The 12,606-nt window shown below is 46.0% G+C and overlaps 1 protein-coding gene across 2 annotated transcripts in view; it reads left to right on the plus strand.

Annotated features, from left to right (window-relative positions):
• RCN3 (reticulocalbin 3) overlaps nucleotides 1–12,606 on the plus strand; it is a 19,025-nt gene continuing 6,419 nt past the window's right edge. For both annotated transcript variants that reach the window (XM_061588102.1, XM_061588101.1), the window contains exons 1-4: nucleotides 1–90; nucleotides 3,101–3,345; nucleotides 5,953–6,146; nucleotides 9,288–9,460. In XM_061588102.1, the coding sequence (XP_061444086.1) occupies nucleotides 3,113–3,345; nucleotides 5,953–6,146; nucleotides 9,288–9,460 (600 nt within the window). In that variant the 5' untranslated portion in view covers nucleotides 1–90; nucleotides 3,101–3,112. The remainder of the gene's footprint in view (nucleotides 91–3,100; nucleotides 3,346–5,952; nucleotides 6,147–9,287; nucleotides 9,461–12,606) is intronic.

A 12,606-nucleotide genomic window follows, 5' to 3' on the forward strand; every position in this document is an offset into this window, starting at 1 on the left:
CCTGGAGACTGGGGGAGACACCAGCGGGGCTGAAGATGAACGGAGGCGGCACTTCATCCAGAGGGTGCATCGCGCGGGTTGAAGCTGCTGGTAAGCGGGGCGAGGGAAAAGCCGTAGCTGGGATGTCTCCAAGGAGGCTGCGTGTCGGGTGGAAGGGGATTCTTGGCCGCAGTTTAATGGAAGGCGCGGAGTAGAGGTGGGGCAGAGGGATCTGGGGTGCGGCATGAGAAGGAGGGCGCCTGGGCCCTGCTGGGGACACTGAGGAAGAGGAGCGAGAGGAAGGCTGTGGGGAGAAGGCGGCGCTGGGCGTGGGGAACTTTAATATGGAGCAGAAAGGTGCCCCTCCTCTTGCTGGAGGCGCGAGCGTTGTAATGGATAGGGTAGCGCTTTTTGGGGGGGATATCTTAGGCGATCTTTTATCTTTATCTTTTAAGAGATAAGTGCAGTGCCCGGTATATGTGTGTATATTCAATAAGTCAGGGCATCTTGATGGGTGCTGATGTCCTGCTTGGCGGGAGGGACTGTGATTTCCCCCCTTCCCAGTATTGGGGAGCCTCTACTGTAGAAGGGAAGCAGCGTGGCCATGCATTGGATTGCTGGGGTTCCAAAGTCTGAAATGTTACTTTAGCAGGCAGGGGGCTTCACTGAAGGAGAGGAAAGGACACTTAGGCACCAGTGTGTGTGGATGGGTTTTCAGGGGAGGGCAACAAAAGCTGCTCAGTTGTGCCCAGGAGTTTGCTTTCAGACCAGCATTCCTTATGCCAGGGATGGCCAACCTGGTGCCCTCCGGGTGTTTGTTGAGACTACAACGCCCATTAGCCCCAGCCAGCATGGTCAGTGGTCAGGGATGATGGGAATTGCAATTCAACAGCAACAAGAAGGCACCACGTTGGCTATCCCTGCCTTATACCCTACTTCTCCATCGTGGCACATTTCCTGTTATGGGATGCTAATTCTTTTCCTTTTTGTCCTGGGATTAGATCTGCTTCCTTTCATGACTTTTCAGTGTGAAGTGTTATTATTGGGGGCCCTCCTAATCTGAGAAAATGTTTTGGTTTTTTTAATCTTTCCAAAGTCTTTGTGATGTTGAAGCAGAAAGTCATTGTGGTTGTTTTTCTCTAGCTTTGGTGTGTTAATTTTGTCTGTCTTTGGAAGCAGGTTACTTTGTACATTTGTTAGGGCTTGGTTTTAGTTTTGCACATTTCACTGTGGTGAGGTCGTCTGCAAGGGTGAGTTAGTTGAGTACAGTGGTTGAAAGGGGGTGGTGTCCAGTTTATTTCAAGCCCCAACACTGCCTTTGCTGGTGATCTCAATAATTTGGCATCGGATGTGTCTCCCCTTTTGTACTGTGGCCCAGGAAGTCATGCCATGTTCTGAATCTGTGTCACTTTGATCTTCAATGGCTTTGTTCTGAACAGAGTGGGGACAGCTTTAATTCAAACGCCTCCAGGAATTGAACATTCTGTATTTTAGGCAGTACAACTGGGAACTGGCCTAGTTCCCCTTTGATGCTGGGATTACTGAATTTCTTATTATTATTTTGGTAGGGTTTGCCCTCAAAACAGCAGGTGCAGTCCTTGCTTTGGAGTCTCATCTTTCCCTACAGATCCTTAGAGCTCAGGAGATCTAGTGGTTGTGGATTAAAATTGACGTAGGAGAACGGATTAGGAGCCGGGACTCCTGGGTTCTCTTGATGGGTCAAAACTCCAGCACTCCCTGAAAGTGACATTTGTGTGTGGCTGGTGGGACCAAATCAAAGTAGGTGGAACTGCTAGATTGACAATGTGCTTGGGAGTCTGGACTCCTTGTTTCTTTGGTATGGGAAAGAGGACTAGGGGTGAAAACAATTGCTATGCTTGAGGGCATCTTATTTGTGGTGATTGAGAGCCAATGTGCTATAGTGTTGGTCCAAGACTGGGGCGACCCAGGCTGAAAACTGAACTCTGCCGTGAAGCCCATTGGGTGACCCTAGGCCAGTAACTCACTCTCAGCCCAATCTACCTCACAGGGGTGTTGTGATGATGAAATTGGGGTGGGGGAAAAGAACCATGTATGCTGTCCTGAGCTCCTTGGAAGAAGGTTGAGAAGACTGAGATATTAGTTGCGTTGCCCCCCATACTACAGAGGCCCAACTGGCCTCACTCAGAAGACGGGCATTTAGTGTCACTGGTCCCATGCGGCGGAACATTCTTCTAGCAGGATTCGGCAGACATCCTCGCTTTTTTCAGGCATCCCTTGAAGACTTTTTGCACTGCTTTTAATGATTTTTAAAAATGTTCTTATGTTGCTGTGCTTCTGAGAGGGTGGTACATAAATACTTTTATAAATAAATAAAAATAGCTAACAATATTATTATTACACCATTAGCAGAATAGCATTTTACGGAGTATAACAGGACAGGCCCCTGCCCAGAGGAGCTTACAGTATAAAATTTGACACCAGGGAACAAGGGAGAAAGCGGGAGAAGTGGCAACAGGGTAAAAAGGGAAGTAATATGTGGCTGTTTCTTGCATGTGCTTAGACTTAGTTATAAGACGAGTTTACAGAAGGGCATGGGAACAAGAAGGTAGAGCCCAAAGCTTCATGGGCAGGGGGAGAATTGGTTTTGAGGAGGGCTTTGAATAAAAAAAGAGAGGTGGCCTCAGGGCAGGTGTTCTCTGAGGCAGTTCCAAGTATATGGGACAGAAAGGACAGAGACAGCAGGAGACCTTCAGATTCTGGAGGTTCTTTTTCTCTACCCTTGGCGTGTTAATTCTGCCTCCCTTGGAGGCAGATTACTCTGTATATTTGGTACGGTTTTAGTTTTGTACATGTCACTGGTGGTGAAGCTAAGGAGCAAAGATCACAGCCAGGATTGTATCAGGGTATGTACGGTGTTAAAGGCAGAGGACAGAATTGAGGAGCAAGGATTCAAGCCTTGTGGAATTTTGTATGTGTGTGGGGGGGAAGATGGGGATAAATAGGGAGCTGGTTTAAGCTCCCTAGTCGCCCTCCTGTCTTGAAAGAGTATAACAGAGGCCTAGTTGGCCTAAAGTGGCCTGGCTTGTGATTCGGTATATGTGTGTCTTTTTCCTTGCTGACCATGTCCCTTTTTCAAAAGTCGTGTTCTGCAATGGCTTGGCAGAAGATGCTCTTTTCCTCCTGCCTCTTGACTCTGTGCCTCACGTGGGTCTTGGCCAAGCCGCCTCCCGACAAGAAGGATCGTGTCCACCATGGTCAAGACCTCAGCGACCATCCTCATGATGACAGTGAAGATTTCCAGTATGATCATGAAGCCTTCTTGGGCAAAGAGGAGGCCAAGACGTTTGACCAGCTGACTCCTGAAGAGAGCAAACAGCGGCTTGGGTAACCGGTTATGGAATTGGTTATTGGGTGGAGAATTTTGCATCCTAAGGGGCTGAGAGAGAGAGGAGCTTCTAGTCCTCTAGATTGTGTGCAGTGGTTGATGGAGTCCCAGGAGTTAAAGGAGGGAGTACCTGAGTAGGATTTCCCATGTTTGGGGGGGGGATTTAGGGACATGGATAGTACTTTGCTCCTCTTCACAACTAGTGAAACCAGAATCAATTTTGCAGAATAAGTAACCAATATGTTTATTTTCTTAACCAGCATTGATTTAGACCAGACTTCCCCAAGCTGGTGCCCTCGAGAAGTTCCGACATCAGTCCTAGCCAGCACAACCAAAGGTCAGGAATGATGGGAGTTATAGGCCAAAGCATCTAGAGGGCATCAGGTTGTGGAAGGCTAATTTAGATAGATTGTAGAATCCAGATTTGTTTGATATAGAACGTGGGCCATCGCTGTTTCAGTCGCAGGCACCTTTGAAGCACCTGGGTATTGTCACTTGCCCATTGCTATGGCTTTGAGCTCATTGTTGATAAGGCGGTTAGCCTTTTCATTAGGGGTGGGCAACCCAGGGCCCTCCCAGATGTTGCTGAATTCCCAACATGGTCCGTGGTCAGGGCTGATGGAAGTTAGAGTCAAGCAACATCTGGAAGGCCACAGGTACCCTATTCCTACTTAACAGCATAATACACCCCAAAAGAACATTGTGATTAAACAGACATTACACAAATCACAGTGATTTGAGACATGTGCTGTATCTTAACTTTCATCATGTTGGCAAGAGGCACCATTCGCCTTCACAAAGTTAATTTCACTTGTTACTGGCCAAACACACGAAGAGTGCTCCAGTAGTCCTTTCCATGAATTCCTTGAATGCATATCGGCATAAAGTGCATAGCAAGAGTGGGCACACATGGGACACTCCCACCAACAATGTCCCCACCTGCTTCACATTGAGAGGGAAGGTCTGAAGGGGTTTCTAAGCATGTTCAGCTGAACAGGGGAAGTTTGGGATGTGGGCAGTGCATGTCCCTTACATGCGCAAGGAAGTCTGGGGTGGGACATCATGTATGCACCTACTTGCTCCACATATTTTGGGCTCACTTGCATTCTTCCGAACCCACAAAAAGGGCTGTTATGTTCCCACTAAGCATGTGTTCAGCATCCTTCCAAAGACGCCAAAAAAGTAATCTTGAGATGAGACCACACACCCGTTTCAAACTAGTTTCCTTAAGGCATCAAATTTTCTGCCTAACAGAGCAGAAAACCGACTGGGCAATGAGGTGTTCTGTCTAGGACTGTGAAAGCCAGTATGGCATAGTGAAGAGAGTGTTGGTTTTCAAACTTCCTGCCTCAAGTCAACCTTTTCCATGTCTGCTAAGAAACCCCTGTGCATTCTAGAAGGTTCTGTAGCATATTCAAGGCCACATGTTTGGTTCACACCAGGCATTGGCCTGGCCTTTTGGGCCTTACCACTTGACCTGTGTGAATTAAGGGGACATTGTAGACTGTGCTCAATACCCCTATGCAAGTGTGCAGGCAAGGGAAGATTGGTAACCGTGGACACACTGATTTTCGGGGAAGCATGCCCACCATTACAGAGTTTTTTTCATTGGGGAATCCCTGCTAAGCTTCTGGTTTACCCCAGGGCTCTCTGAAGCCCTTTGAAAACCACTAGGATTTCTTGGTCTTGGACTGATATTTTATATATTATACATGCCCATTAATTTCAGTGGGTTTACTCTGAGTATGACTAACACTGGAGTATAACTAACACTGGACACAACTGAATATCTTGTGAGCAGTCAGAAATGCACATCAGACCCAAACAGGAAATTTTAAGAGAGTTTATTAAAAATAAAGCTTAATAGAATAAAAAGGAAAAGGCAGAGTGGTGCATGAAAGAAAAGCAAACGTTTTTGGAAAATTAGCTATGTCTAGGAGCCAAGCTAGGATCGTCCTCAGAAGTAATGCCAAATATTGAACGGTCAGAGGGATGATGGAGGATAGGAGAGAGGACAGAATGTTGACAACTTTCCATTTTTAAGAGCTCTTGACCAGGGTTGGTTCTGATTGGCAGCTGGCTCTGACCAGCCAATCACAGGACTTGCCTGTAGCACGGAAAATGTCCTGAGGCTAGAGGAAGAAAACAAGGGTGGCAAAGGTTTGAAGGTGGGGGCCTGTCAGAAGGCGAGAGAACAACCTTTCCTCAGCTTGTGTATTGGGAACTTGGCTGGATCTACATGGCCTATCTACCTCTAGGAAATGGAAGCTGAGTGAAAATTCAGACAAATTAATGGAGGATAAGGCTATCAACAGCTACTAGCTATTTTCTATCTTCACTATTGGAAGCAGTATACCTCAGAAAGCCAGTTGTCGGGAATCTCACGTGGGTTAGGAGGGGGAGTGGGGAGAACATTGTTGTGCTCAGGTCCTGCTTGTGGGCTTCCCATAGGCCTCTGTTTAACCAATGTGAGAACACGACGCTGGACTACAGAACTTTGGCCTAATCCAGCAAAGATCTTCTTATGATGAGCTGTGAACATATCTTGGTGGCTGTTTCCCTTTTCCCTAAGTCTCTGTATTGTTGCCCCAATACCCTCCCTGCAGGAAGATTGTAGATAGAATTGACCGTGATGGGGATGGCTTTGTGACTCAGCCAGAGCTGAAAGATTGGATCAAGCACACGCAGAACCGCTACATCTACGAGAACGTGAACAAGAACTGGAAAGACTATGACAAGAATAACGATGGCCACATCTCCTGGGCTGAGTTCAAGAATACCACTTACGGTTACTACGAAGGTGCGGGTGGAGGAAGGGAAGTGTGTGAGTGTGCGCAGAAGGGAGGTAAAGATGTGTCACAGAGGTTAGGCCACCTGGAAGATCCTTGCAGATTCTAGTCCAATTCTAGAAGGAGCAATTTAGTAGGAGGGAAGGGCCAGGATAGCAGCATATATAAAAAGGAGCTTGCATTTGAGTGGTGTTGTGGAGAAGCTTGAGACTACAGGCAAAAATCTACTGTCTACTGGATTTAAGAAGCCAGAGCAGATGGTAAAAGGCTGAGAGCCAGGACCACTTCTTCTGGTGGGTGAAAGGGGTTTATTTAATTTGTCTTAGGGCTGGAACCCAGGACTTACAGGTGCTGAAGAACAGGGGCAGGGAGCCTTTTTTCCACCTGAGGGCCACATTCCCTTCTGAGCAACCTTCAAGGGGCCACATGCCAGGGATTGTGGAGCCGGAGGCAAAAGTGGGTGGAGCAATGAATACAAATTTTACCTACAGTAGGCTACTTTAATCGGCGTTCACAGACACATTCCAGCCAGGCAAAAACACTCAAGGAAGGGGCACAGGAGGGCCAATAGTGGGTATGTCTGGGAAGGGGGTGTGGCTTATAGAGAGTCTCGAGGACCAGATAGAAAGGGTTGGAGGGTCAGCCCCAGGCCTGAGGTTCCCCACCTGGGCACTAATAACAGATGGTAGCCTGAAGGAAGAGCATGTGCTTTGCATGCAGAAGACCAAGGTTCAGTCCTTGGTATCTCCAGTTTAATGACCAGAAGTCGTAGAGTGCTGCCAAACCTCATCCACACTGGGATCGTTTTGGTTTCCAAGACATTATTTTAAATGGAATTGCCTCTGTGCATTCAGATGACAATGAATATTGTACTGGATTCTCACCCACCCACCCCACACACAATTTATTAAAGAATTCCATGCCACATGTCAACGTTTAGAGTGAGAGGTGCATGAGGTGAGATGAACAGGTAGTCTGACCTACATAAGGCAGCTTTATATGTTGACAGGGAGGAAAATGTATTGAGCTTGAGAGTCAGGCTGTCTGGGGTTCTTGGGAGCAAACTGGGGTCTTGACAGATTTAGAGGAGTAAGGGTTGGCTTGACTTAAACCCTGCTTACATCAGAGCTGTGTGCAAATGGCTGTCAAAATTCCCTGCCCTATTTGTGGGCAGAGAAACTGAGGCAAAACATTCACCACATTTCTCCAGGAGAAGGAGAAATTCTCCAGCAGTTTCTCAGGAGCAGAGCTTCCCCATCAGCAGTGGCAGGAGAAGAGCTTCTTATTTATTTATTTATTTATTTATTTATTTATTTATTAAACTTGTATACCGCCCCATAGCCGAAGCTCTCTGGGCGGTTTACAATAACTAAAAACAAATACAATTTAAAATACATCTTTTAAAAACAATTTAAAACACAATTTAAAAATGTAAAACAATATAGAACACATGCTAAAATGCCTGGGAGAAGAGGAAAGTCTTGACCTGGCGCCGAAAAGATAACAGTGTTGGCGCCAGGCACACCTTTTTTTTTCCTATGGGATTTCCCCCCTATCGCTGCAAGCAGAGCAGCAGCAACAAGAGCTTTGTTGACAGCCTGGCCACCATTTTGCATCCACCACAATGCCCTGCCCCTACCATCATTCTGGAACAATGGGAGAAGGGAATGGCATCTCCCCCACCCCGACTAAAAAAAAATTGTGGTGAATAATTGAAGACAGTTCCTCAAACAGGTCTTTTTCTAACGGGCAGGGGGAGAGAGAAAAATTAGAAATGTTCTCTGGGAATATTTTTTTCTCCTTGTAGTGTGTTGTAAGTTGCTTGGAGACCTTCAGGTAACAAGCAACAAACAAGTCTAATCAATAATATTAATAAATAATAATTCTGAGGAATTTTGGCTTGGTTCTGGCTTACATGTCCCATTATCCAAACTCTCTCTGATCTGTTTACGCCAGTAAGTTTCTAGCACGATTGGCTGATGGGCACAGGGACAAGTGCTCAATCCACTTCCCCTCAATCACTTGTTGCTAGCAGCCTTGTTGTAGCTGGCTGGGGCTCCCAGGGTTGGCCTGCTGCCTTGGGAGAGAGAGGGAGATGTTGGCCTCTTTCTGCTTTTGGCAGTTTTCCCTCTTCCTGGTGCCAGCTTTGAAGAGGTTGGCTGCCCCTGAGAAGCTAGTTTCAGCTACTAGAAAGGCACCGGGGATTGTTGGTTGAGAGGCTACGTTGGCCTGTGAACCACAGGGGGGGTGTAACCACTGGCTCAAGGGGTGGGGATGCAAACACAAACAGCAGGACTGTCATCTTTTGTATCCAAAAGTAGGCAAACTGTAGAGTTTCCTAGAAATGCTGAAATACCCTGGAGTTCCTCTTTTTTGTAGTTAAACCCCTGAGTCTTGACTGTAAGCCCTGTTCAGGCACTGTATTTCCTCATGCGTGATTACCACTGCATGAAGGGAAGAGTGGGGCCGACCTCCTTGGGCCCACTCCCTCGGTTGCATCACTGTCACCGCTCAGACAGTGTTAAGGTTTGGATTTGTAAGATTAGTTCACTTCCCACAAAGAAAATCCCAAAGTGATTTACAATCAGTAAAAAATACAATAATAAAATTCTCATAATTAAACCATATCATCGTATCAGTGGTGCTGCCCAAACAAAGACATCATTACCTAGCACTGAAACAATGACAAGGTTGGTGCCAGGTGGGCCTCTCCAAGGAGAGCATTCCATAAACTGAGGGGGGCAGAATCACAGAGAAGGCCTGTTCTCTCCTCATCACTCTCCGGACTTCCTTTGGAGATGGCGATGAGAGAAGGGCTTTGGCTGATGATCTCAGGGTCCAGGCAGATTCAGATGGAGAAAGGCAGTCCTTTGGGAGCTGAACAGCTGCAGTGAGGGCCCTGGCTTACTCTTGGAGGCTCCATCTGTGTTTTAGAACCCTGGACAATCAGGGTCCTAAATGACACCGGACACCTACATCAGCAGAAAGGGCTCCCTGCTGCAGATGTTCAGCTCCCAGCAGGTAGAGGAGCACCCATACTGATATGATAGTGATGCATGCCCCTGTTCTCCCCCCTCACACAATGGGAGTGACTGTGCATGGTCAAGCCAACTGAGGGATTCACCGATACTTCTTGTCATTGCTGTCTTTAGGAGAAGAGTTTGGTGATCTTGAAGACAAACACTCCTACCGGAAGATGCTGGCCCGGGATGAGCGGCGATTCAAGGCAGCTGACAAGGATGGGGACATGATTGCGACAAGGGAGGAGTTCACAGCCTTTCTACACCCTGAAGCATTTGACTACATGAAGGACATTGTGGTGACGGTGAGGCTGGAGATGGTGGACTCTTGGGAGAGGAGAAAGCTCTGGCAGACTAAGTCAGGGTTGATTTCTACTCACTGCCAAAGCTGGTTTTGTCTGCTACTTTTGGGGATTTCCAGAAACAGACTGCCAAGTAGCTCACCTCCACCCATGAACCACTTTATACCCAATTAATTAGAGTGAATCATAAGGGAAACATAGGAAACATTTGTATGGGACAGGAGCAAAGTACAAAGAAGCAATATGCCAAAAGCAAGCTTCTATAGATTGTGCTGGGCTCTCCATATCTAAATGCAATAGTTGCCTTTCCACTAGGTCAGCTTGTGGAATTGGGGGGAGGGGTAGAGCTGCTACCAAGATCATAGACCAAGACTGTCCTAAAACCTTTGGTTTTAAGCCTAAATTTCCTCAGCTTTCCCTCCTGGGTTTGGTAGGGATGTTTTTTGTCTCTTCCTTGCAGATTTCCACAGCCTGATTGATCGGTCTAGCATAGCTCAGTCTCAGTCCTCCCTGGCCCACAACAACTAAATTAACATCTCAGCACCCTTGCTAAATACAGTGATTACAGTATTATCTTCCTCTTTAGAAATGCATATTCTGCTGTTATGAATGGTGTGTGCATATGAGAGAGAGAGAGAGAGAGAGAGAGATGAACCCACCCTCTCAGAGCTAGAATTGTTTCCCTGGGGAATGCAGTGTTGTGTGTTGGGGTGGCACACAAGTGCATGGAGCTCAGGGTACAGTGAAGGTGTTGCAACAACTCCACACTACTGAAGACTCCAGATATAATGCCTCCCCCCATTCTTTTCCAGTCTTAAAAGGTTTACAGGACTTTCCCCCCCACTTCATATAAAGCATGTTAACCCTGCTCTTTAGCCAAAAAAAAAAAAAGGCTCCCAGAGCAGCTTACATAAAATCAATAAAAATAAGACCTTCCAATAAGGCTTACGATGTAAAAAGACATGACACAAAAGGAAAAAGGGATGGGGAGAGAAAAGGAAAAAAGTAAACTTAGGCATGAAATCCTTGAGGTTTACCAGTTCGTGATATTCTTGTAACGACGAGCTAGAATAGAAACAGTTCAAGGGGAGAAGGAGCCAAATGTAGCTAGTCGCTCAGCTGCGTTGGTGGAATGGCCCTGCTTATCTCTCCCTTTGCTGCAGCTTCATGGAGCAGGTGGCATGCATTTCTTACTGCTGGGCTCTCTGTATTAGATCATTCTTCGCCTGCCATCTTCGACAATTTATTCTGCTAAGTTTTGAGTCTGTTACAAAAAGTCAGATTCGAGAGGATCTTTTTTCCCCCAGCCCCTTTGTAGAAGTATCTTTGTAAATGCGCGGGCAGTGTCAGAGGCCCAATCTTTTCATCTTACCTTGTGGCTTTCAGTTATATTCTCTCCCCATCCCCCTTCACTCTGCAGCTTACCTGCACCTTCCTTCTTGCTGAAACAAAAATATCTGGCTCAGAAGGAAAACTGAGTGCCTTCATGCAAAATAAGCAATGCTTGCATTACTTGGCAATCACCAAATGATGATATTGGGGCAGGTCTCATATAGTGTTTGGTTCTTCCTTTCCTGGGCACCAGGAAGTCCAAGGTTATCCTTTTTTCTTTTTCTGGCAGGGTTGGCTTCATTTGGAGCATCCCTGTAAAAAGTTGCTTATTTGCAAACCTGTGTCCTGAGAAGGTAGAAGCATCCTGATGTACACATGTAGCAGGAGTTGGGAATAAGGTGGTGGAGCAGACACTACCATTTCAGACAGTAGGAGAGGGATACCATTTTCAAAGGCTCCTCTACATTTAAAACAGGTGTAGAGAACCTCTGGCCCGCCAGAGGCTGCTGAACTGCAACTGCCATCCAGAGCTTGGAAAAGTTACTTTTTTGAACTACAACTCCCATCAGCCCAATCCAGTGGTCATGCTGGCTGGGGCTGATGGGAGTTGTAGTTCAAAAAAAAGTAACTTTTCCAAGCTCTGCTCCCATCAGCCCCAGCCAACATGGCCAATGGCACGATGGGTGTTGTAATTCAGCCATATCTAGAAGGCCAAAGATTTCCTCTTTGAAAGTCAATCTGTCGGGACTGTAAGAGATGGGGAAAGCTTAATCTATCTCTTTCTAGTACAATAGCGGCAATTAAAATGATGATTTTGCCACGGTTTACATATATATATTATGTGCTACCAGTGGAAGTGCCTGATAAATGGTTTAAGATTTGACAAAAAAAGCTGGAAGGATTTATTAAGGGTAAAAAGCCAAGAATGACTAAATTTTTGACACATAGGACATTATGTAAACCTGTAAACCGCCCAGAGAGCTTCGGCTATGGGGCGGTATATAAATGTAATAAATAAATAAATAAATGAGTGGGGGCTGGGCTGTCCCTTTTCTCAAAAACTATTATGAGGCTTACCAGCTGAGACATTTAATTACCTTTATTGTTTCACGGAGCTCATATTGTGTCCAAATTGAACATTCTCTCTTGAAAGATATTCACCCAGCAGTCTTCCCTTTTATTAAGAAAAATATTACATTGGATTTTATTGAGCGGAAGTCTACTTCTGAGGCAGTGATGCAGGTATGGAAAAGACGTAAGGAAAAACTCATGCCAAGGATATCTCCTTTTACCCCCTTGGGGGTACATCCAGATTTTGCAGTGGGAGATAAGCAGTTTAACATGGAAGTGTACAAGCAGGTACAGCTATTTAGGCATAAAGAATTTTATTTGGACGCAAACCCCTTGCCTAGAGAATATTGGCAAACACATCTCAGAAATGAACAGGAGCCCTGGCTCTCTTGGTATCAGGTCAGGAATTTTATAAGGCAACTTGATATCTAGAGACAAGCTCCAAGAGACCTTACACCATTTGAAGTATTACTGCAGTCTGCAGAGGACACAGGCAAGGGATTGGTGTCCCATATCTACACACTTCTTTTGCACATGGGCTCTCCAGATGGTTTGAGGAGAATGTGGGGAATGGAATGGAATACAGAGATTGAAGAAGCAACATGGACAACTATGTGGACTAAATTTCTATACCATTCAACATCAGTGGCCACAAAGGAACTCATGGTAAAATGGTGCAAAAATGGTATCTTACCCCGGTCAAATTGTTGCATATTAATAAAACCATCTCCTTTCTATGCTGGAGA

This window comes from Rhineura floridana, chromosome 11 (genome assembly GCF_030035675.1).
Source record: "Rhineura floridana isolate rRhiFlo1 chromosome 11, rRhiFlo1.hap2, whole genome shotgun sequence".
Taxonomy (NCBI): domain Eukaryota; kingdom Metazoa; phylum Chordata; class Lepidosauria; order Squamata; family Rhineuridae; genus Rhineura; species Rhineura floridana.